Source organism: Erinaceus europaeus, chromosome X (genome assembly GCF_950295315.1).
Source record: "Erinaceus europaeus chromosome X, mEriEur2.1, whole genome shotgun sequence".
Taxonomy (NCBI): Eukaryota; Metazoa; Chordata; class Mammalia; order Eulipotyphla; family Erinaceidae; genus Erinaceus; species Erinaceus europaeus.
The window spans coordinates 112,277,320-112,303,559 of NC_080185.1; the positions used below are offsets into that span (position 1 = coordinate 112,277,320).

Genomic DNA, 26,240 nt, shown 5'->3' on the forward strand with positions numbered 1-26,240 from the left:
CCCGGCTCCCCACCTGCAGGAGAGTTGCTTTGTCTATATATCTTTGTCGAAAGATAGGTGTCTATCTTTCTCTCCCACTCTGTCTTTCCCTCCTCTCTCCATTTTTCTCTGTCCTATCTAACAACATCAACAACAACAATAAATAAAACAAGGGCAACTAAAGGGGATAAGTATATACTGAAAAAAAAACCTGAGCAGTGCTTTGTTTAAAAAAAAAAAATCAAGTGCTCTCCTGCATGGCCCAGATGGAAGCAGTTCTTAGGAGGACTTCCACTTCAGGAATTCCCTGGGGGGCACCTGTTAAATTTCAGATCCCTAAGCCCACACGCCAAGGAATCTGAAACAGTAGGTCTGAGGCAAAGCTCTGGAACCTGCTATTGACCAGCATTTCTGCTGACTAGGCAGAAGCTCCATGGCTAGACTGTTTCCTCAGAAAAGCGCTGGCTCACATCTGCTTGTGACCAGTGCTCTTTCTCACCGTCAAGTGCCTTGGCTTGGACAACAGATTTTATGTTGCCCTTCCACCATCCATTGACCATATTTTGAAAAAATATCATAATTAGCAGTTTACTGTGATGTAGCCCCTTGGTTTTGCTAAGGCAATAGTTCCTAAAAAATGGTGAGCACAATGTCCCCACTACAGAGAATACCAATCACCTAGTTTTCCTTCCACAGAGTATAAGAACTGAAGCAGCCTTGTTATGTCTGGCCACACACAAAGGTGCTATTCACACTGTGTTTCCGAAGTCAGCTGAGGTGGAAGACAAAGCAAACAGGTGGGAGGGGTGAGACTACAGACAGAACTCAGGAAAAGACCACACTGACTCAGCATGAATCACAACTACCATTTTATTATTCGAAAGTGAGTGGTGGTACAGAAATGTCTATGTGCTCCAGGACTAGTTTGGCTGTGACATGAATATACACGACAGATGGCTCCGTAACTTGTGGGGTCTATTATCTGGGCCACATGTCTGTGGTTGTGTTTTGCCAACAATCACAACAGAACACTTTTCTCCATGCACAGAACAAGGAGTGACAAATTTCCTCAAACTAGAGTCATCATCCACTCATGACAAGGGGGACCAGCCAGGTCACAAAACAGCAACAGACATGAGAGGTGTGGGCCTCACGCTAGAATCACAATCGCCCATGACCTTGGGGCTTGTGCACGCCTTGATTGCGCTGGCAGACGCAGGTAGGGTTTGGACTTGTGGCACACACTGATATGAACGCTTCCCTCATATATATGTGAACCGCTCCCTCTCTGTGTGTGTCCAAATCAGCTGGTGGTTTCAGTTCAGACACTTCTCTTATGGGTTAAGGAACAGTGAGGGAAAATCAGCCAATTTTTCTTAAGTAGCTTTATACTGAAACACAATGTTCAATCTGTTCACAATAGTCTATTTTTTGCTCTGTGTTGACTTTTCTTATTTGATTCAAGCATTTCTCAAGCATTCAAAATTTGTGGCCTACATCTGGGCTATATTTAAATTGCAAGCATGTGTGTACTTTTGTGAGGATGTTAACTTAAAGCAACAGATGGCATGATGTGTATACAAACCTGAAGCAGTAATTACAACTTGAGATAATTTTAACACCAAGGAACTCAGCAAATACTAGGGTTAGGCAGAACACTAAAATGGCATGTTCTGTTCTAGGACAGACTCAAACAGCCCTGGTTTAAAAAAAAATCATTTGATTCTAGGGAAGTGCAGCATGAGGAGAAGAGAAAAATAAAAACTAGCAAAAATCACAATGGAAACAAAGGAGAAAGCACTAGAACTTGATTCCTCCAGTGTTGAATAAAGGCAGCTTAACATTTTCTAATACACCTGGTCTTGGCTATCTGCTCAGAATCCAGACACATTTACCTTAGTCTAGGTCTGAAAACTCTTGTTTTATCTTTGCAGAATATATTGGTCAGATTCACATGCAAGCAGGATACCCCACAACTTTATGAGAGGCATTCACCAAAAGGAGTTACACAGCCAGCTAGAGAAAAGGGGATTGCCAAGTCCCTTGTATTATGTATTTTAGGATGGTCTCGACAGCTAGGCTGGCAGCCTCCAATGTGCCCAGGTCCCTGAGGTCCCAGGTTGTAGCTGTAAATATTCTAAAACATTTGCTCTCGTTCAACATGCGGGATCATGTCTTCAGCAGCTGTCTAGACAAAAGCATCAAACTGTTCTTAATGGAAATAGTGTCTTTAAAAATAACGGTTCAAGTTTTCTATGGTTACAACAGTTCAAATGACAAAAGGAATGTATAAGTTATAGACATAATTTATAGACATCCAACCTGTTTTCCCAAACTTTTTTAAAGCTACATTACATTCATAGCTGGGCTAAATGGTGAATGCTTGTGACTTCCAGTTGTATTTAATTTTTGTAACTGCCTTTTTAATGTCTACCATAGATGGGGAGTCAAAAATTAGAACAGACTGTTGAGATTCTTATTTTCTCTCAGAAAGACTGTTCAGGCTGGAATATCTTGAAACACTCAGTAGCTCTCTTATAAGTCAGCTCCCTCTAGTTTGCCATTCTGACTACTCTAGGAGGCAAAGATGAACTGTCGAGCAGACAGGCCAGTCAGAAGCACCGGAGTCAGATATCACTCTGCTAACTGCAGGGCCAAGAGTGCACGTGATCTTTGACAGTGTGCTGGATTTGGACACATTTTCAAAAGTTACACAAAGAATTTAGTTCCACAGGATACTTTTATCTTAGCAAAGGTTAGATTTAATAGAATGTTCTTTTAAATGAAAGTTTATTATCCCAAAATAACTCAATTCCGATAGAAAACAGAACCCTCACTGATGAGTTAAGAAGCAAATTCATCAAACAAAAATAAATTGTAGGCATTCCCTCTCTGTGAATGTCTCAGATAAGTGTGATGAAGAGATCTCTGTATACCCACTAGAGAACATTTGGATGTCACTCATGAAAAAGCCGAAAGCACATAGGATCTGAGTAGCAAAAAGGGCAATATTTAAGTTTCATAGGCTTCTGAGATGACAATACTTTTGAAACTCTAGCTCTAGGAATTTAGACAAGAACTATCTATAATAGTCTGCACACACCACAGTAGTGTCAAAGATTCCCATGGGGATACACAGCCAAGGCTGTTCCCTGAGACACACAAGGGAAACTCATTCTCTTGAGTACAAAAAAATACATGTAAAATCAATCTGACCTCTTTATTTTCTTTTACAGAAATTACTAAAATAAAAATATTTATTTTTATAATCTAAACTCTCATTTTTACCTTTTTTTTTTTTAAAGAAAAAGTTCATCAGCTGAGAGACCAGGCACAGAGGGCTGCATTCACATACATTCTCTCTCCCACTATTTCTCCTGAAATGGCCACTCCTTTAAAGTTAGCAAAGTAAAAATATAATTCTTACAAGTGAAGCAAACTCAAGTGAAATTCTAAAATAATTAATTGCATTTAAAAACCTGCAACTATAATTCTTTGCTTTTGGAAACTATACCATGAAAAAGTTAAGCAAACTTAGTAAGAGTCCTATAAAGATTAGAACTTTTAAAGAATGCAATTACAACTTTGTACTTTCAGAAACTATGCAAGAAACAAATTCAAAATACCTCTCTATGTAAATTAAAGCTCAAGCCATGGTATTCAAAATTAAAATGATTTACATAATCTACTATACTTTGTGGGGTTTTTTTTTGTAATTAACCTTCCTGAGACTGATTTTGTTCTCCGTAGCACTTGCTTAACTAAAGTGCTTAATAAAATTTCTACAGAATATATTACCCTCTCCATAGATGAATATTATTTTGAACTACAATCTGACAAAAATCTAACTACATTTAATTATGCTTGATTAATCCAAATGTCACTGAGAGATTTATAGAACAGAGAAATATTTTCAGGTTAAGTTCACACTCTTTTCACTCAAGCTCCCTGGATCCAGTATTACCACAACTCTACCCTTTCAGTTCTCTAACATTTAAAAAAGACACATAAAAATTTCTAATAGTCCCAGTTGGACTACGGGACTCCAGGCATTCAAGACTGCTGCTTCCGAGAGAAGGGCAGACTCCAGACTCCGTCAAAGCCTGAGGTTGCTAGGCAGGAGGCATTCTGCCCCTGCAGAGTTGGCAACTCGGGAGCAGAAGGATGCAGAACTGGGAATTCAAACCGTCTCAGACTGATGCGACACTGTGAGGATATTGATGCCAGAGAAGGCACTTAACTGTACCAGACATTTATCCAGAGGCTTGCAGTAGTGATGCCCTAAGGTCCTTTTAACTGCAAACAAACCCATTTAAAGGGTGACAAATTGGTGCTACTTCTGGGAATAAATACCCTACCCTCTCTTCCGTAACTCAGGTCTGCCTGACCAGACAAGGGAGTGTGAGAGCCAGGAAATGTCCATCCACTGAGGCACCAAGGAATGGGGACTACAGGGAGAGCAGTCTGGGGCCTGGCTATGCTGACTCTGTCACTTGGGCCATGGACAACTGCAGCATAGAAAGGCAGAAACAAAGGTTTCTCAAGGAGTCTGCAACCACAGCATTGTCACTTTACTTTCGTGTGAGTGTGTGTGAAAACACATAAAGAGCCTATGACAATCCGGGGGCTTCAGAGGAAGCCTGCTAGAACAATCCATTTCTCTGCCTTTATAAGCAGGTGGAAGTGGAAAGGAGGGTATCTCCCGACAAACGGCCGTCTGAACTTCAGCAGCGTCCTGGGGGCTGCTATAAGCAGGAGGTTTTTCTCTACACACTGCTTTCTGGAGTCCTAAGAAGACAGATCTGGAAGGTGCCATCACTGTGCTTTTGTGATAAGCAAAGAGTAGCCGCTGACTGTAGAAGTTGGCCTGACCTTTCTCACTGGTCTGTGACACAATGAAATGCAACAATGCTCCATCCTCTCTGCCAAAGCCACAACCCAGGGGTTGGGGACCCCCTCAGCAGCATCCTTAAAGAGCCAGCACAGGAAGACAGAGACAGGCTCTCCAAGTTCACCTGCTTAGGCACAAAGAGAGAAAGAGCTTGAAAGTCACTAACACTTTCTCATCTAGGAACATGCCTGTTCATGGCAAACATCATTTACTTACAGAGCCTGCTGCCCCACCACCCACTGAAACCCCTTTTTGGCTCCAGTTCTCTTCAGTGTGCTCATCTCCCATGTCTGTGAGAAACTTCCCTGACTCTGGTCTGTGTCCCTAACTAGTACCGAGCCCCACAGGGAGGATCTCTGTGTGCGTGCTCATTGTCATACGCAGCTTTCAGAGTATTCCAGGGCCTCATACGCTCCTGCTACTTAAATGGAGGGATGAACACCACTGTCCTGCCTTCATTCCTCCCTTGCAGGTGGGCACTGTGATTCTCCATGGCAGGCACCAAGACAAAACCTCTGGCGATAGTGTGAGGCACTGAGGAGCTTGATGCATCTGTCTCACTCACACTCCCTGATCCTTAGGCTAGAGCTTGTTTGCTGGGTAGAATTTGCTGGAGGGTTCAGTCCTAACTCAAATCCCCAGCCCAGGCCAGGGCGCAGAATCTTTGTGGTAGAGCGCCTGAGAGAGACCTCGCGCTCTGAATCTGGCATCTCATGCAAAATAATCCAGCCCGTGATTCCTCTCTAAGAAACACTTTAAAAACATCACCCTGTGTGCTTGCATAGTAGGTCCCACCCTACAAACCATCTCAATACACATTCATGAAAAGACAACAGTAACCCTGAAGAGTACAAAACACCTTTCAGCTTCCTCATGAACTAAATTTTAAAGCAACTGCTTGAAAGACAGGTAAGAAGTTGCATGTTAGGAAAACCTCTCACAGGGTTAACGTCCTCTGTGGCAGCTTCACTGGCAGCCTGCTGATAAAAAAGTAGCAGCTTATACTTCTCCTGACAACACTAGTTATGTGCTAGTTTGAAAAATCCCATCATATTGACTTGACTTATTAATAACTGTCAATGGCTAATAACTTAAGTTCATTAAAATGTCACATGTCCTCTATTTTCAAACCAGAAGGTACTGATATTTCTAAGCGATGGAACAGGAACCCGAGTTAAAAGTTATCTTTCTATGAGAACAATAAACAAAAAGTCCATATTGATTAAGTTATTAATGGTTCTTTCCTGTGAGTGATATTGCTTCCTTTTGTTTACTAACATATAGATGATGATTATGAGGGACATTATCTTCAAAGTCAATGTTTAAGCACCTGGACCACTGGGAAAGACAACAGAACAAATGCATGTTTATATAAGTACTCCTGTCCTTCAACACACACAGCTCACACCTGAAAAAGCAGTTGTCTATAATGAAATTAATATGAAAAAGTCCCTACTCCACACCAAGGACTCCAAGGGAATGTAAGAAAAAGTGACAGATAAGAAAAAGTTGGAGACTAATCAGAGGAGGATTCTCACATTTGCTAAGCAGGCCACAGTTGCTGGGCAGCTCATGAAACGTTTCCAAAGTACTACCAATCATCTCTTAATTTGTAGAAACAAGGACAAGCGACAGGCAGCAGGAGTTAAGTGCACAATGTATGCACATTTCCAGAAGCAAACCTAGGAGGGGAGATTGAGATCACAGATGCACCATTTGTGTGCAAAGGAGAGAAACAGTAACCCAGGAACAAGTCACACAAACACTAATGACATATAACCCAGGAGAGCAGAAGTCTGATCCCATCAATTCTTCTGCTGGGGGTGGGGAGCAGTTCCCACTGGAGGAGAGGGGTTCTCCTTCAGTTGCCCTACTTCCTTCAGGTAAAGTGATGTTTCCAAAGAAATGAAGCGAGAATGACGTGGTCAAAGAGTTTGAACTAGTCAAAGTACTGCTCACAAATAATGACAACAGATGAACTATTGTAAATAAAACCAACAACAAGCAAAGCTGTACACCTATCCAGCAAAAGACAGAAGTATCGATTCTCAAACATGAACTCTTTGTATGGAAGGTCTGGCAGTGAGTACTGAGTTCATTCATAGAATTAGGTCTAAGTAACTCTAATAAATACCATATACTTTACCTGTCTTTAGGTAAAAAAAAAATCTGCCAATTTTTTCTTTAACTATGCCAAGATTAAAACACAAAAGAACACTTCTCCTGAACAGAATTATTTTGCACTACAGAAATACTTTGGTTTATAACTTGCCCTTAAGGGTTAACATACATACCCAAGGAATTCCTCAAAAGAGATAAAGCTAATTCCTGTTGAGTGCAAGGACCTAGGAACAAGAAGACCCAACTACTTACACTTTGGTTCTTCCATTTATCTACAGTTTCACCTTGACAAACCACGGAACTGCTTTGAAACACATATGAAAAACAGATAATGCCTGCAGGGTACACCTCATGGCATTGTAAGGACCAAATGGGCTGCTGTATGTGAAAATCCTCTGGAATCTGTAAGCACAGCTACAAAATCACATCACTTTACTGGACAGAAAGAACCCACAGTCCAAGTCAACACTCTGATATTCAGGGACAAAGAGGAGATCCAATGGCTATAAACCCAGCCCTACTCCCTTTTTTTCATTTCTTTACAGTTTAAAGCCTATAGCAGAGCACTATTAACAGAAAAATCCAGTACTTCCACAGCTCCTGCCCTGAATTACTTTAAATTTAGAGACATAGATAGTTTTAAGAATTTAGAAAGATGTTAATCTTGTCAATTTTCATTGATTACTTCAACTAATATTTATTAAGTAACTACTATGTATTAGGCACTATTTGATATTGGGGACATAACCCCCAAATACTTAAAATAAAATTGAGCAAATGGGAGGGAAACACAGAGGAAATGAGAAAATAAAATAGATTTACCCCGAAAAAGGTCAATATCTACTTATATTAAAACTTAGAAAGCTCACCATCTGTTTAGAGACAAAACCACCAAGCAGGCTTCACCTAAGTTCAGAGACTTGGGCACAGATAACAAAACAGAGACATTAATATGTGGGGATCATTAGATTTGAGAAAGCAAAATGTTCTTATAGTTGCTTTGGATTCCAGGTTAAATTCTCTACCTGTAAAACAAAGACAGGCAAAACTACCCTGGGGTGACACAGGTCTGGCTAAGCCACATGAATCAAACCTACTTCTGAGACAATGGCTTCGCTCCCATCCCATAACCTCTAGTTTAGAAGTACATCAGTCTTTTCTTTTTTCCTGACTCTGTGTTCTCTGATGAGATCTTTCTAAAGATGAAGGAGGCTACCAGGAGCTCAGGAAACAAAACAAAATGAAATAAAATCAGATTCAGTTGATCCAAAAGAAATGGAGCTGCCCTTAACTCAAGCATAGCTAGTCAGAGGGCAGCACAAGGGGGAGACCCTGCGGGCAGCAGGAGTGGGGCGGCTGCTTGTGACCAGCGGCAGAGGGAAGCTTTACAAGTTACAACTTTCACACCAGGGAACTCAATACTTAAACAATTGGACGGAGGTAGCTAGGCAGATGTTGAAAGAGGACAGAAATCAAAGTAGATGATACATACAAAAACATCATTCTGTGGAGCTGTAGAAGTTGAGTTCCTTTCTAAGGATACACACACAACTCCTCACCTCAAATACTTTGCCAATTCCAACCCTCAACAAAAAGCAAGGGATTATGAAAATCAGATGGGCAATTCTAAAACTGGTTACAATTCATAAAAGTGAAAATCTAGGGCGTTTCTCAAAATAAGCTAGAAGAATTTTTCCCCTTCAGCAGTCTATTTTACAAGTAGTAAAGCATATCACAGAGATTTTCAACTCCTTACAAAATGACAAAGAAAAGTAATAAGACAAACAATGTTAGACTAGTAAATGTCTTATAGAAGCATAAAAAAATTCTGCTTCCCATTTTTTATAAAATTGATAATGGTCAGTAGTAGTTTTTCACTTAAGATCTTTGAAACCAAGCAGTTAAGTGAAAAATCCCAAGACACATTTTGGAATGCTTTAATTGGCAGAATGGAGGTATACAAAAGAATTTTAAAATAAAACCAATGCATCAAAGAGTAAGAGCTAACACAAAAGTACCTACATCTCATAATAAGAACACGATCAGATGGCGAAAGGGGAATGGTAACTCAGAGTGAGAAGGGAGGCATATGAGAGAGGACCCTAGGAATGAACAGTCAAGACACTTGGCTGGTGTCTTCAACTTCCAGATTCTCTAAGCTTTACTTGTTGGTTTGGGACAAACATGATATTTGGTCACAAAGAACAGCTGAAAGCCACCACTGGACTGGGGAAAGAATCTAGAATCCCGAGGACCTTGTAGACAGTGGACTAATGAGAAGTGTGAGAACATCAGAGTACTAAGGAGGCTCGGTGCTGTCTTGTGACAGGCATCGACCAAACCACAGCAACATATTGGGGAAAATCACCCAAGCTACTTTCGTGGAGATTCTGGAGTAGATACAGAGAGGCTTCAAAAGGAGCAGCTGGCATGAATAAAACACACGGTCAAGCACTGGAACTATGGTGTCACGCTCAGAGTTGATGGAGGAAAGTTCTCTCAGTTGACTTGAGAAAGACAATCTTGTTGAAGCTTTCAGCTCCCTACAAAGTTCTATTGGTCTTGATCTTGTCCCTACAAAGAAAACATTGAGAACAGACATAGTAAGCTTATGAAGACAACCTCTATATTTTTAAAATTATTTATTTATTTATTTATTTATTTTCCTTTTTGTTGCCCTTGTTGTTTAACATTGTTGTGATTATTAATGTCGTTGTTGTTGGATAGGACAGAGAGAAATGGAGAGAGGAGGGGAAGACAGAGAGGAGGAGAGAAAGACAGACACCTGCAGACCTGCTTCACCGCTTGTGAAGCGACTCCCCTTCAGGTGGGGAGCCGGGGGCTCGAACTGGGATCCTTACGCAGGTCCTGGCAATTTGCGCCACGTGCGCTTAACCTGCTGCGCCACCACCTGACTCCCCAACCTCTATTTTTAACCAAGATTTATTCACAGCATCGATACGGTGTTAATCAGAAACCCATGCCTTATCCCGAGTTATTCTCCATGATCACCATAGAAGAGTGACTTGTAATTACTTACATGTACTTTAAAATGGTTCTTTATTCTCAGTTAAAAAAAAAAACTGACTAGACCGAGGGATGATTGCTAAAGACTACAGGGTTTTTTTGGGGGGTGGGGTGGGCGTGGAAAATGCCCTAAAATTAGTGTGTAAAGGTCACTATGAGTAATATACTAAAAGCCACTAAACTATATACTTTAAAAGGGTGAATTTTATGGTATGAGAATTATATTTCAATAAAAATATCATCAAAATGTGATTAGAGAACAAATTTTCTTAGAATTCTCATTCATGCAGTGACTACCACACCTACTAAACACCTTCCCTTAAACCACCACCAATTATTCTACTTGTACATTAACAATTTTAATTTTCAGACGAGCCATTTTAGAAATTTAAAAAATTGGTTTCTGCTTGAATTTGTCTAAACATGTATCAGAAATTGTTTATGTGGGCTGGGGAGACAGCATAATGGCTATGCAAAAGACTTTGAAGCCTGAGGCTCCAAAGTTCCAGGTTCAGTCCCCAGATCCACCATAAGCCAGAGTTGAGCAGTGCTCTGGTAGCTCTCTCTGTGTATCTTTCTCTCTGTATCCCTTTCACTAAAAATAAATAAATAAAATATTTAAAAAAGAAATATTTTATGTAACACACAACCTGCTATATGATTCAGACTTTAAAAATTTCCCTTCAAACAATATGCAACAGAAACCATCTTCTTTACATCCAAATGATCCCTCTTATTTATGAAGGCTGCACCTGTATTACCCAAAGAACTTCCCCTTTAGAACAACAATTTGAATTAATTGGTCACAGTGATGCCTAACTACTTGGCTCACATAGGGATTGAAAATAAAGCCAAAGGAAACAGGTGTGTGTGTGTGTGTGTGTGTGTGTGTGTGTGTGTGTGTGTGTATACATGCACACAACTCATATGTCCAAATCAAACTCTAAGTTTCATCATCTGAGATGAGTGACCAGTCCAGCAATATTGCAGGGGTCCACCACAACTCTTCTAGAAAAATGCCAGCAGCATATATGTTGTTTATATTATTTATGAAAAATGACCAATTTTAAGGTACAATGGTACACAATTACAAAGCTTTAGAAACTGTATTTGCGCACAAAGACCTTTAGGTTGCAATATGTTAAGAAGGCAAGGACCAGTGAAATAGCTCTCTTGGACAGTATGTTGCTTTGCTATGCACATGGCCCAGGTTTAAGTCCGGTTCCCACTACACCGAAGGAAGTTTTGGTGTTGTGGTCTCTTTCATATACACACATTCTCTCTCTGCCTCCCTGACTCTGTCTTTAAAATCAGCAATAAATGTGAGAAGAAATATTGATAATTACAATGCTTAAGGCTGGGAATGTAGCTCATCCTGTCAGGACATGGGAATTTCAAGCCTGAGAATCCAAGTTCCATCCCTGGCAGCCCCATACACCAGTATTGAGAGCAGTGTTATGGTCTGCCTTGCTAGCTCATAAAAGTAAGTAAACCAGCCCCCCCACCTGTGTGTGTGTGTGTGTGTGTGTGTGTGTGTGTTTAATAGGGTTAGAGCTGAATCAAAACAATTCTACTATCTCCCCAGGCCAAGATGTGCTAATTTAAGCATCAAAAAGCTGACCACTTCATTTAATAACAGGGATGGACCTCAGAGAAAGCCAGACTTCAAAAGAGCATACTATAAGTTCCTTTTCATTTTGAGTTTAAGAACCAACAGGTTGGGGAATCAGGTGGGAGCACAGTGGGTTAAGCACAGGTGTTGCAAACTGCAAGGACCAGCATAAGGATTCCGGTTTGAGCCCCTTAGCTCCCCACTTGCAGGGGAGTCACTTCACAAGTGGTGAAGTAGGTCTGCAGGTGTCTTTCTCTCCCCCTCTCTGTCTTCCCCTCCTCTCTCCATTTCTCTCTGTCCTATCCAACAACGACAATATCAATAACAACAACAATAATAACTACAACAATAAAACAACAAGGGCAACAAAAGAGAATAAATACATTTTTTTAAAGGTGTCTTAAGAACTGACAGGTTATGAGTCAGAATATGTATATGGAGGGAAGGGCAAATAGTATACAGAATAGTATATGGGGGGAAGGGCAAAGACAAAAGTTTGACTAAAAGGGGTCTTTTTAGGTGCTGGAAACAGATATTTTAAAATTCACCAAGTTCCCCACATCTATGGACATCTAATCTTTGACAAAAGTGCCCAGATTATTAAATGGAGAAAGGGAAGTCTCTTCAACAAATGGTGCTGGAAAAAAAATGGGTTGAAACTTGCAGAAGACTGAAACTAACCATTATATTGCACCAAATACAAAAATAAATTCCAAGTGTTATCAAGGACTTGGATGTTAGAGCAGAAACTATCAATTACTTAGAGGAAAATATTGGCAGAACTCTTTTCCATATAAATTTCAAAGACATCTTCAATGATACAAATCCAATTACAAAGAAGTATAAGACAAAAATAAACCAATGGGTCTATATCAAATTAAAAAGCTTCTGCATAGCAAAAGAAACCAATACCCAAACAAAGAGACCTCTCACAGAAGAAGATCTTTACATGCCATACATCAGACAAGAGACTAATAACCACAATATATGAAGAACTCACCAAACTCAAAAAGAAAACAAATGACCCCATCCAAAAATGGGAAGAGGACATGAACAGAATATTCATCACAGAAGAGATCTGAAAGGCCAAGAAACATATGAAAATATGCTCCAAGTCATTGATTGTCAGAGAAATGCAAATCAAGACAACGAGATACCACTTCACTCCTGTGAGAATGTCTTATGTCAGAAAAGGTAGCAGCAACAAATGCTGGAGAGGTTATGGGGTCAAAGGAACCCTCCTGCACTGCTGGTGGGAATGTAAATTGGTCTAACCTGTGTGGAGAGCAGTCTGGAGAACTCTCAGATGGCTAGAAATGGACCTACCCTATGACCTTGCAATTCCTCTTCTGGGGGTATATCCTAAGGAATCAAACACACCCATCCAAAAAGACATGTGTATTAACTATGTTCTTAGCAGCACAATTTGTAATAGCCAAAACCTGGAAGCAATCCAGATGTCCAACAACAGATGAGTGGCTGAGCAAGTTGTGGTATATATGCACAATGGAATACTACTCAGCTACTAAAAATGGTGATTTCAGCATTTTCAGCCCATCTTGGATCAAGCTTGAAGGAATCATGTTAAGTGAGATAAGTCAGAAACAGAAGGATGAATATGGGATGATGTCACTCACAGGCAGAAGTTGAAAAACAAGATCACAAGGGAAAACACAAAGCAGAACTTGGACAGGAGTTGGTGTATTTCACCAAAGTACAAGGCTCTGGGATGGGTGGAGGGGGAGGGATCAGATCCTGGAACATGATGGCAGAGGACCTAGTGGGGGTTGTATTGTTATGTGGAAAACTGGGAAATGCTATGTATGTACAAACTACTGTATTTACTGTATTTAATGTTTTACTGTAAAACATTAATCCCCCAATAAAGAAATTTTTAAAAAAATTCACCAAGCTATAAACTTAACATCTGTGCACACTTAATGTCAATAGGTTCTCAGAAACTTTAAGTGAAACAATATCTTTAAAAAAGGTACTTAAATAATGTTTTTTTGTCAAACAGTTGGCTGGAGTTTTCTTTTTCTCATCAATGTTATAATGAAATAAACATTATTCAAAGACCTTCTATGCATACATAGATATATGCATGTACATTTGAAATATATCAAGACAAAAACTATACTCTCTACAATACTAATCAAGAGAAAAAATTAGAAACTCATTTGTCAGCATTTTAAGTGGCCTTTAATCTAACTTCTTACCTTGAATTTGGTTATAAAAGGAAAGATTTAAAAACTTATCCTTCTTTGCTAGGAGGTACTGTATGTAAGGGGGCTGAGTTGATGAGAATGCCAACTAATAAATGCCAAAGAAGAACATGTTTTTAAAAGCTCATCAAAGAATGGAAAACTATCAAGGGAGGGGATGGGATACAGAGTTCTGGTGGTGGGAATTGTGTAGAATTGTATCCCTCTTATTCTATAGTATTGTCAGTGTTTCCATTTTATAAATAAAAATTATATATGTATATATTAAAGCTCATAATTTTATAAATGTTAATAATGAAATTATTTCTGCAGGTACAAATGATCACTGGTGTGAAAACCACGAGGCAAATGGTCACACAGTGCCAAACACTACAACAGATTAGTAATAGCATTTTCATACACTAGTGTATTAGTATTCATATAGACTAGGTGTATACTGCTACTACAGTATAACATACAGAGATTACTTTACAACTGAAAAAGGAAGGCATTGTCTGAACTATGGTCAGTCACTAGTGGTGGGCTATGATCACTAAAGGTGATGAGTCTCGTAGTGTTATTCTGCAGTAGTACTTATTAAATTCTAGATAAAAATGCTCCACTGGGGTTTTATATGGACTTCCAGTTTATAGGAAATATAGAGGATGGGAAACAAGCTTAACATCTCAAAGGAAAAACAAACAAATTAAGGTGGAATATTGCTGCAGGACAACTGGTATGGTTTCACAACAACAAAAATTGTTCTAGGTCAGAACCAATTTGAGACCTATTCAGATATATAACGTGGCCCTGAAATGAATACTGGTTTGAACAAATACAGGGAATTTTCATGAAACTATATTGACATTGAAAGGTGGAGCTGGGTAAGTGAAGCAAAACCCGATTGTAATCTGAGTAAGTATGATCTCATTTGGGGAACACACACACACACACACACACACACACACAGACACACAGACACACAGACAGACAGACAGACAGACAGAAAAATATCTGGAAGAACATATACAAAGTTGTAGCAATGTTAATCTCTGGGGTGTGGGGTAAAAGTGGGGTTTTTTTTGGCTTATATACAACCTTTCTATCAATAAAATGTTTTAAGTTAAACAAATGAATAGAATTCTAAGGGTTGCTAATTAGGACTTAAGGGTAGAAGCAGAAAAAACTTAAAAAACAAAAATTGTATTTTTTCCTAATTTCCATAAAATAATGGGATTGAGTGATTGATATTTTTTCCTTTTTGTTAAACTTTGTGACATGGGAAATTGTGCATGCAATTCAGCATCTGGTTAAGATGCTCAAAAATGGTCCTTGAAAGTGAACAGCTCCGTGGCATTAGTATAGTCACATACTGTACAACTATTACCACCGTTTGTGCCTCCAGAACTTTTTATCTTCCACCAACTGAAACTCTACACCCATCAAACAGTAACTCCCCATTTTCCTTTCCTGAGCTACCCCTATCAATCACCTTGGTACTTTCTATGAATGTGACTGGCATACCTCACATAAGCAGAATTCTATGGTATAGGTGGGTTGTTTTTTTTTTTTTTTGGAGGGGGGGTTGGGCTTATTTTACTTAGCACTATAACTTCAAGGTTGATCCATATTTGAGTACATGTCAGAAATTCATTCCTTTTAAAGGCTTGTTAACTTCTCACTGTATGGTTAAATTGTATTTTGTTTACATTTGATTGATAATTTCAACATTTTTGTTTTCAGTTTCAACTCACAGAATTCTCCTAAACTTTCTTCTCTTAATCTCTATAGATAATGGCGTATTACAAACAGAAATAAAATCCATGACAGGATAAACCCTACTCCCTGCTGCAAGGAGCCCTAGCATTGAGAGGCTATCTTATTGCTGTTCTTTCTGACTACAGCTAGACTAAAGCTGCTCTAGCTTTTCTTTAGAGGTCACTTTGCTTTTGCAATGATAAAACCACAATCTAGGAAGAAGTCAGATACTTTACAGTATAAGGCAAAGTGATAAATTACTGTTTCACTTTGTATTTTGAAGCATCTCGGGGTTCGCTGCTGGGGTTGCTCCAATCATCAGCTTCAGGTGTGGTCTTATAATGGCGCCATGCAGACTTGTTGAAGACTGGAAGTCTCTCAAATGATTCACTTGAAAGAGCCTAGTGGAAAAACAAAAACACACACCAAAAATATCCCAGTGCCCTTTTTTCATGAAAAATAATTACCTATATTTTAGCATCTCAAACATTAGAAGCCTAATCCTACTTTCACTAGGATAAATTAAAATCTTTTTAAAGGAAAAAAAGTCACTTATTCAAAATCAGCACTAAAGTACACATAACCAGAAAACGCATTTTTAATTTAGCCAATAGTTTTGAGATACGCAACTCTGACTATATAGTTGTAGACCAAAATACCACTGTCCACTGGGAAATTGTTTTCCCAAAGGGTTCAGGAAGAAGTTTCACATATCCTAGATTTATAAGCACAATCCTATCAAATGGTATCAAATAACATATCATTTAGACTCAATGGCATCTAATATAAACACTATGCAGTGCTTAAAAGAGTCAGTTGTGTATTAACTGATTAGCAAACATCTTCAACATGCATTAGAAAATTAAGAAAAAAACATAGTATTGAAATGACCTGTGTGGAAAAAAATTAGATTCCCCCATGCTTTTATCAACACAGAATCAAGGTCAGGAGGACCCTGCAGGTCCCTCTGGGAAAAGAAACCAAGCAGCTTAGGGTCAAAGGTGGGAGAAACTCCGTTCTTCTGTAGTCTTTAGTTTTGTACTCTGTGCCTCTGTTACCCAAGGAGATATTCCAAATATTTTGGAGTTTAGAAATAAAAACTAGTCTAATATCACTAATGAGTAAGAGAGTGTGTGTTACAGAGAGCTGTTATTAGATCTCTCTTTTATACTATCATACTATGATACTGAATTCTTGTAATTTTGGGAAAGCTAGCAAGGTTTTAAAGGAAAAGACTGTAAGAGTTCTTTTGATGAAAACCTGTCTCCTTTTAGATTAGTCCTTTCAGTGAAAATATAATTTTAAAAAACACAGTTTAGTCGGGTGAAACGCAAGGAACAGCATAAGGATCCCGGTTCGAGCCCCCAGCTTCCCACCTGCAGGGGAGTCACTTCACAGGCGGTGAAGCAGGTCTGCAGGTGTCTATCTTTCTCTCCCCCTCTCTGTCTTCCCCTCCCCTCTCCATTTCTCTCTGTCCTATCCAACAATAACAACATCAATAACAACAATAATAACTACAACAATAAAAAAAACCCACAGTTTAGAATTGTGGTTTTGAAAATCAAAATTTTGGGCTGGGGAGATAGCACAATGGTCATGGAAAAAGACTTTGATGCCTGAGGATCCCAGGTTCAGTCCCTAGCACTACTATAAGCAAGAGCTGAGTAGTGCTCTGATCTCTCTTACATTGAAATAAAATGTTTTAAAGTACTGAAATTGTCATTTTTACCATTTCCTTGTTTTACATTTTGCAATATCTGAGCATAATACTAAAGATGGAATATACATGGTTTTCATATAAAGCTGAAATAAGTCTGAGCCAAATATGTGAGGTGATATCAGCACTATTCTCCATTAGCTAACAGAACTCAAAGCTTTATTTAAAAAGATGCTCTGCTATAACAAAAACAAAACACAGTACCTTCAAGTAAATGACGGCATCAGTGCCCACTCCTTCCATGGAATAGAGTTTTAAGTCTCCTTGAAAATATCTAGCATACAGACGAGAAATTGGCAAACCATATCCAAATCCAGCCTAGGAAGAGAAGAAAGCTAATACACTGAGACAGGAACAAATGCTTACATGTTTTGTTTGAGAACCACTGGGAAAATTACGATAAATTTCTTACTCAGATTCAGATCAGTTAAAGTACTGGCTCAGCCTTTGCAGTGATGCATATGCTCATTTATAGCAAAAAAAAAAAAATCTATGTTAACCCTGCAATAAAAAAAAAAAAAAAACATGGCTGAAAAGTAATAGAGGGGCCAGGTAGTGGTGTACCTGGTAACGTGCACACATTATCATGTACAAGGACCTGGGTTCAAGCTCCTGGTCCACACCCACAGGGGAAAGCTTCACAAGTCATGAAACAGTGCCGTAGGTATCTCTTTATATTTCCCTTCTCTCTCAATTTCTTTCTCTACCAAAAAAAGAAAGAAAGAAAGAAAAGAAAGAAATGAAGGAAGAAAGAAAAGTAAAAGAAATACTCTAATTCAGGCTCATACTTTTAAAAAGCAGTACCCCCCCCCGTTATTCCACAGTTCTATTATCAGATTTCCTTGCTCTCTGAGGTGAAGATTCACGCAGCACAGGAGTTTAAGCATATCAATACCAAGAATAAAACAAGAAAATAGAATAATTTCATAAGCAGGCACTTCCTCAGGTTCTGGGAATGCTAAAATACTTTGCTATACTATAGTCCCTGCTTTGGGAAGCAAGAAAGCAATTCCAGCTCCCTCCTATCTTTGGGTCATGGAATCTTGACTGAATAACAGGTTGTGGAAAAACAAAAGGTCTCAGAGTTAGGTGAGGACAGTGAGAGGCCCTGAGACTACCTTGGGCCACTCCAGGGAGGAGGGGAGGCCGGGGGAGGGAGAGGGAGAGTGAGGGGAGAGAGAGAGAGAGAGACATCTGTTATTGCTGTTTTTGGATAGGACAGAGAGAAACTGAGAGAAGGGGAAGACAGAGAGGAGAGGTGGAGAGAAAGATAGACATCTGCAGGCCCGCTTCACTGCTTGTGAAGCGGACCCCCCCCCCCCACAGGTGGTGAGCTGGAGGTTCCAACCGTGATCCTTATGCAGGTCCTTGTGCTTCGCACCATGTGTGCTTAACCCACTGTGCTACCGCCCAGCCCCAATGCATACTTTTTAAAGGTCTTCTGCTTCAGTTGCTCAGTGTCATTAAAACAATAACAGCTATCCTCAAATTGCTATTTTGATCACTGGAATAGACCATGTATATTCCTTTTAAACAGTGAGGGAAGGTTCTAGATTTGCTTGCAGTGTTTGCTTTTCCCCCTCTGACATTTATTTACAGAGGTACCAGCAGAGTCTGGTGAAGGCCATGTCTCTCAAAACTGATCTTTCATGAGTTTTCTTGAATCCTATACAAATGCTTCCTCTCTGTTTTCAACATGCTGAGTTAACAAACTCTGACTTACATAAATGATGCAAAGTGCTGGATTTTATTCATACAAATAAAATGTAATCTTATGTGCTTATCAGTCAGGTAGGGCTCTAAAATGAAACTTAATGCATACCCTGAACCATTTTTTGCAGACTGATAGATATGTTGCTGTGTTTAATGACAAAGGGTTCAATTGTTGTTTGTCAATTAGAAACACTCAGCAGGGTAAGAAACTGTGGCCCTCCCAGGATCTAGACGCTGCCATGGTAACCAGAGGCTTTTCGCACTGCCTTAATAGGGCTGGAGGTTACTCCCTGAGAGAGATAGAAAGGGTTTGGAAAATGCACACACCGCCTATGATTCCTGCTTAAGTCCCTTTAAATATAGAAAATTTAATGTGTTCATAATTTAACATTTTAATTATATAAACAAATTTGACGGGGTGTCCGAAGGCTCAGGTGTGTTGGGCTCTCTGGCACACCGTGCCCGGGACCACACTGCAGCCAGCCCCGCTGCTCAGAACCTCTGCTCAGCCGCTGTTCTACTGTCACTCCCTCCAACGCAATGCCGGAGCTCAGAGGCGCACCAGTGGCAGTTGTAACCAGAGGGAATTTGCTCTGTATTTGGGAGTGACGCACTCAGCTCTAAGCATTTCTTAGACACACAATTTAGAGATGAAACCAAAGGATTTGCCACTGCAGCCTACAACTGGGCAGGAAACATCTGAATTCAACAGAGCCAGCTGAAGATGCTTACCAGAGGGGCAGCTCTTGTGGGCTCGAGGCTGGGTCTGGGAGCAGTTGAATACATGTAGTTAAAAAGACGATCTATTTTTCGAAGTGGGACCCCACCACCTTGGTCACTTATCTGTAACACACAAAACATTTAAAAAGAAAGTCACTCTCAACTTCGCAGGAAATGGAAGGCTCATTAAATAAGATATGTTACCTCATTACTCTAAAAGGTACCGGGGCTCTGGATGGCCAATGCAATGCAGCTCCTTTGTGAACAGTTAAGACAAAGGAGGCAGGGCAGTGCAGTAGCAACTGATAGGCTGGGCTCTGAGAGCTTAACCAGCTTCTTGGAAAGACGGGATTCTAAGGAAGTGAGGCAACTTAAGCCAAGTCACACATGAGACACTCAATGTCCATTTTCCTCCATTCTCTCTGATTCCTCAATGTCTAGGTGACAGCAAATCAACTGATAATTAAAGGATACATGCAAATATAGCAGTTACCTTAATGGACAAGTCTTCTTTACCAAGAGTGACGAGTGTCTTAACAGCAGGGTAAGCCTCCTTTCTATCTTCATATAGTTCGACTGTTGCTCTCATTGAGTTCTGAAAAAACAGGGTTTTTTTTTTTTTATAAGCGCACCACTGACTCACAAACCACAATTTTCAAAAAGAAATCAGCATGTGTTTACTTCTACACAACAATCCTTTGGGAGAGGAGAAAAGCAAATAGGATTTTCCATGGCTTTTCTATTTCTTCTGAAGAACTCAGAAAATTTTTTCTAAAGCTTTATTTTGTTTTTCATCTAGTTTTTGCTGCATCCAATTTATGGAATATTTTTCTTTCCTTCCACATATTTGTTTTAGGGTCTTTGAGTTGTTAAACTCTTCACTGAAAAGAATATGATGATCACACGCAAGGAGGTCGCAGAGGCTCCTGGATGCACTTTAAATCTCATTTACCGGTCTGCACTCGCAGGGCACCTTTCCTCTAAAGGAAGTGGAAAACTCGAGAGATGCAGGCATCCCACAGAAATTAATTATTTGGCAGGAAAAAAAAGTAGGGAAAACGTCAGTTAAAAAGAAATTCTGAAAAAACCACAGCTGCTGAAAACTCACAATTGAATGCCCATCTGAACCGTAAAGTGTGGCATCAGTAACATAATTTTTGGAAGCAAATCAGCATAACTGATTTTCAGGTGCTCAATGTCAGGGTTTACACATGGGAAGAAATGAAAGGTTAGCTTCCACATCTTGAGACTGTATCACTGCCAATGCAAATGCCATTAGCTGCTGGTTAACAGCAGCCACGACATAAGCTGTACAGTCTTAAGAGTCAACTTTGGGGTCCTTTTGGGTCCAGCCTTTCCTCATCTTTCCCCTCTGTCTTGTCAGGTCTTCTGATTTGACTCAAATATACAACAGGGTTGCAGCATTTCTCAGGATCATAACAACTGTTAATGTACCAATATGGCTAATGTTCAAAAGCGGAAATCTGCATAAACACGTTTTCATCTGGCTCCTACCAATGAAGACTTTGCCAGGTTTGGAAACGAACAAGCATCTCTAATCTCAAAACTGAAGAAAAACAGTATGGATCTTACATAAAATCGCTAAAGCACAATTAAGCTTTAAAATCAATATGTACTAATATTCATGAAAACTATATCATACACAGCAATTTTTCATCTCACAGTGTACAAATTATAAAACCCACAGGATATCAGAAATAGAATTTTTAAAATGGTTATGCAAAACCTTTTTCTTATGCTAATCTAATGAATCCATTATGCCCTGAATCAAAGTAATTTAAAATGAAGACTTCTTTCTATGTTTTTAAATTCCACTTACCTTGAACAACTCAAATAGCATGTGAAACAGATGTGAGGGCACATAAACTACCTGAATAGGTTTGTCTGGAGCTTTGGCTGAAAACAGAGACAAGACCATCAATGAATGAGGACTCAAAACTAGAAGAAAGTCAAGAATGTTGTTTGCATTCTTTTTTCTAAGAGCATAAAATAGAATTCTACAAAAGGCTGATTCAGGTCTCTACCTTGAAAGGCAGGACTGAACAAAAACAAAGGCTTTGAAGTCAAACCAATCTAGGGTGAATTCCAGTCCTTTCCCTTACCATGGTCACCTTATATGACAATGGGCAAGTGACTCAATCTCCCTGAAACTTTGCTGAGCAGAACTGGCATAGCAACCTGTGCCATGATGTTCTAAGAATTACATAACGCCACACAAATCCTGTTCAGGATTTTTCAACTGGGAGGTGCCACTACCACTACCACCACCACCACAGCCCCAGTGGTCAGCCAAGGGAATGGGAAGTACAGAGGGAAAGGGGCTTATCTTGGCAAATTAGAATAAACAGCAATGCTATCTTCTGTTAAGTTACAATAAACAAGACAAATCATAGGTTAAATTGTGAGATGCTCATGACTGTTTTCTACTGGCAGGTAACAGACACCTCCACCCCAGAGAGTATAGACCTTTTCCCCTGTGTCAGGGGAAAGCCTGAGGAACACAAAACCCCATGTCAAGTACTACAAACAGCATGGGTTACAGAGTTGGTCCTTCTTCCTCTTCATGATCCGAAATCACTCAAGAGACTGAAATTACGTGAGCTTTCACAAACAGAACAGTCGTATTAATCATGTTAACCTACTTTCTCTGATAAAGGAAGTAACAGTTAATGTAAAATAATTAAATAAGTAATGGCTGGTCTTTAGTAGTTTCTGAAGAGCTTGCACATACATTACCCAACTATGTCCCCGTAACAACACTGTGGTTTATAGAGTAGGTGGTGTTATTGTGTGTAAGGATACAGGTTTTCAGAGGAGATGTGACCTGTCTACCATAACAGCAGAGGCACTGAAACTGGACACCTGAACCAACAGCCTTTGATTCTAAATCCTGAAACTTTGATAATCAGTTGTTGAAATTAATACCTAGACGTCATTTAAAGACATTTTTTTTATGTGGTGCCATAGAATGGGCTAAGGGACTTGTACAGGAACAATCCTGCAAGCAGCTTTCCAGGTCCAGATTCCCCGCACCCCTTCATTTTTTTAAAGAGGAGAAATAACATGTATGGAGAGATATCACAGAACCACATCACCATCCATGGCACTCCCATTTGATACCAAGGCTCGAACCTAAGATTATGCATGTTAAGGTGAGTGCTCCACTAAATTAGTTAGTCCTGGCCCCTACACCGTTTTTAATTTTAATTTTTTAATATTTATTTATTTTCCCTTTTGTTGTCCTTGTTGTTTTTCCTTGTTGTTGTAGTTATTATCGTTATTGTTATTGATGTCATCGTTATTAGATAAGACAGAGAGAAATGGAGAGAGGCGGGGAAGACAGAGAGGGGGAGAGAAAGACAGACGCCTGCAGACCTGCTTCACTGCTTGTGAAGCAACTCCCCTGCAGGTAGGGAGCCAGGGGCTCAAACCGGGATCCTTACGCCGGTCCTTAACCCGCTGTGCTACCGCCCGACTCCCTTGTTTTTAATTTTTAAAGAAAAGTAAAAACCCTCCACCCCTTCCCACTGCACAACCCAGTTCACAGCCATAGGCAGCCATTTTTTTTTTTTTTTGCCTGATGAAATATACATTACCTTCTATAATTCTAATAGCCTCTCCTGTACTTTGCCTATGGATTCTTTTGTGTTTTTAGTTGATGGGAATATTTCTTGAGAAAGGTGAGGATATCACAGCTAGGTAAATTATTTGAACCACAAATGTGCATACAACCACAACAGTGAACACACTGGCATTTTGTTCTCTGTGGGTTCAACAATGTGATTCACACATCATTTGCACAACATTCTTAGATTTAAGGTAAAATCCAGTTTGTTATCTTCCTCCAACTGCTCCAAATCATGCTAACCTTTTTAAAGGTGACAATACTTGAACTGCATCCGACACAGGTTTGTGTATTTACTGGAGTTTCTAAGTATCCTTTGTCATAGATGACTGGACAAGGAACATCCGCTCTCCTCACCACACCACCCAAATTTTCCTACTTCCTATTCCTTCCTATTCCACAGTATCCATCCCAGCTGTAAGATTTTTTTTAATTTGGATTGATTGCTTTGTAAGAGTACTGTATAGCCATCACCTTAAAACTGTTTTTGATTGAATCTCTAGAAGATTTTTTGCTCTTTCCTGTGTCCATAATTGTACACATTGTCAAGCCAACCAGGAAAACTAACTCAGAAAGGGTTATATGGGAGATATACGGAAGATACATTTTTCAATTCTTATTCTTCAGATGCATCTGACTGAAGTTTTGGAAAGATACAGAATTCTCCATGTAAAATAGTTTTCTCATAAAATTTAGAAATAGGAGGGGTTGAGGAATCTTTTGGCGGCGCCAGTGCAGCTGACACATTAATCCCAGTCAGGCTTTCATTCATGCTGCTGGCTGTCCCAAGGTCTGATATCAGTGGTTGGAATATTCGTGTTTGAGAATGAGCAACTAGATGGGTCACTGGAGGTGGCTGGGCTTCTTCCTTCCCAAATCATTTTTATTGGAGAAGTAGTGGTGTATAGGACAGTTGCTGACACATAGGCACAGTTTCTTATCTCCTTGTGATAGGTGTCTGTACATCACTCCCAGAATCTAGGATTCTTTGTCCCTGGAATTCTCCCTGCAAGGGGAAGGCTGACTTGAAGCTGTGTGTGCCTGACTAGGACTTTTCTACTGGCTTTAGGATGAGCAGACACAGAGCTGGCCTTAAATGGGGGAGTCGCCCCACCCCCAAATGCTCAAATGGAATAAAGGCTTTTCTTCCAGATTACAGGATTCACATGATCAGCCCTAGTCTTTTTCAGGTTGTTCTTGAAGAAAGTACCCTGAGTTTTATTTTTGCCTAGAGGAAAATGCTAGTGGCCAACTGTAGGCAGAGCAGCCAGAGTTAAGCTGCTTTCCACCTCTAGCTCATGCTGCTCCTAGGGCCAGTGCTCCAAGGAACCCCTACCTCGAGGCTTCCATTCCAGCCCTTCACACATCCACGCTCTGTTCCCACAGTCCTCCAGGACAGCTTCTGGCAAGTGAGGCGTCACTTCTGCTGCAGTCTTCTCTTTGTGACAACTTCTGCTCTGTCTCCTTAGTCAGGGCATCACCATCTGGTTACTCTGTCAGAGGTGGGATCAGCAGTATACCTACCTAGGCAACCATCTGGTTTCCTTGTAGCTTCCCTTTGTATTTCTTTATTGCTTTTTTTGTTTTTCCTCCACCAGAGCACTGTTTAGTGCTGGGCTACAGTGACGTGAGGGACTGAACCTAGGACCTTGAAGCCTAAGGCATTAGAGTCTGTTTATATAACCCTATGCTATCTCCCCTACACTGTTCATTGTTTTTTAAAAAAATATAATTCTAATAATGATTTAACAATAGCTTACAAGATTACAAGGGTATAGTCAGTTCCACACTGCACCAAAGTTGTGTGGCTCCCTCCTAACCACCATAGTGCTCACAGTCTTGGAGACTGTTTAAGCACTCCTCGTTGCAAGTCTCTATGGTTTACATATAAGCAAAACCATCTGGTAGTTGTCTTTCATTTCCTTACTTAATGTTTTAAAAGAGCCCAGAGGCAAGCTAAATACTTGGTCTATCTTGTGCCAAAAGGTATGATCAATTATGTAAACAAGCCATCTGAATTCAACCTTCTCACCACAAATATCAGGGAAACTAAAATACTTTTGATAAGTCCTTTTTTCTTTAGTACACTAGAAGCCAACTTTTGAAGCAATTGAAAGTTTGTTCAATTACTTATATGTGAACATTATAATTTAGAGTTTTTCCTTTTTAAAACTATGTCAAATGGTTTTGCCTAAAACAGTTCTCTGCTCATGGGTCCAGCGACTTTAGGCAGTGAATCCTTAATGGATTTTCAGTAATTTCCTAAAATAAGACACAAATGGAATATGAGTTTTCCATTAAGGAATACAATTTTAAAAATTGATGGAAAAAGTGGTCCAGGCTTTTCAAGCTCAAGAAATAAGTCTCTATTTTGCACAGTGATTTCTCCAAATTCATACCATGTACCAACAGAAATCTACATAGGAAAGAAAGAATTTTATTTTCAGGTAGTTCTGTAAGATTTTTTTTTTTAATTTTGGAGGTTCAGCAGAAAATGCAAGTGAGAGAATGGATTATATCTAGAGACCACTAACTAATGCCCTAAATCATTGGCTAAGGTTATTCGAAAACAGTTGGGTGTTTAATAGATAGGTTAACAGGCATTTAATCTATATGAGTTTTGGCCTTCTATTTCTGAAAAGGACACAGTATCTATCTCATTGGGATAGTGTAAGCATTAACTAAGATAGTGGTAATAAACTAATTTACACAAAGCTTGCCACAAAGTAAGAAGTCAATAAATGTCAGCTGTTGACACTAAAAATTAATTCCTACAATGTTAACAGAGCTGCAAACAGTGATTTCTTGACTGAGAATAACCACAAAAGATTCCGAAATGTGGAAACCAGAGT

The 26,240-nt window shown here is 39.6% G+C and overlaps 1 protein-coding gene across 2 annotated transcripts in view; it reads right to left on the reverse strand.

The window, feature by feature from the left end:
- Nucleotides 1–833: 833 nt before the first annotated feature.
- The window catches only part of PDK3 (pyruvate dehydrogenase kinase 3), an 87,280-nt gene continuing 61,873 nt past the window's right edge, over nt 834–26,240 (reverse strand). Inside the window, exons 7-12 of one of the 2 annotated variants that reach the window (XM_016193032.2) lie at nt 21,583–21,659; nt 20,236–20,337; nt 19,755–19,865; nt 17,514–17,627; nt 15,854–15,993; nt 834–9,565 (exon numbers count right to left, since the gene is read on the reverse strand). In XM_016193032.2, the coding sequence (XP_016048518.2) occupies nt 9,535–9,565; nt 15,854–15,993; nt 17,514–17,627; nt 19,755–19,865; nt 20,236–20,337; nt 21,583–21,659 (575 nt within the window). In that variant the 3' untranslated portion in view covers nt 834–9,534. The remainder of the gene's footprint in view (nt 9,566–15,853; nt 15,994–17,513; nt 17,628–19,754; nt 19,866–20,235; nt 20,338–21,582; nt 21,660–26,240) is intronic. The other variant, XM_016193031.2, reaches the window with a different exon arrangement.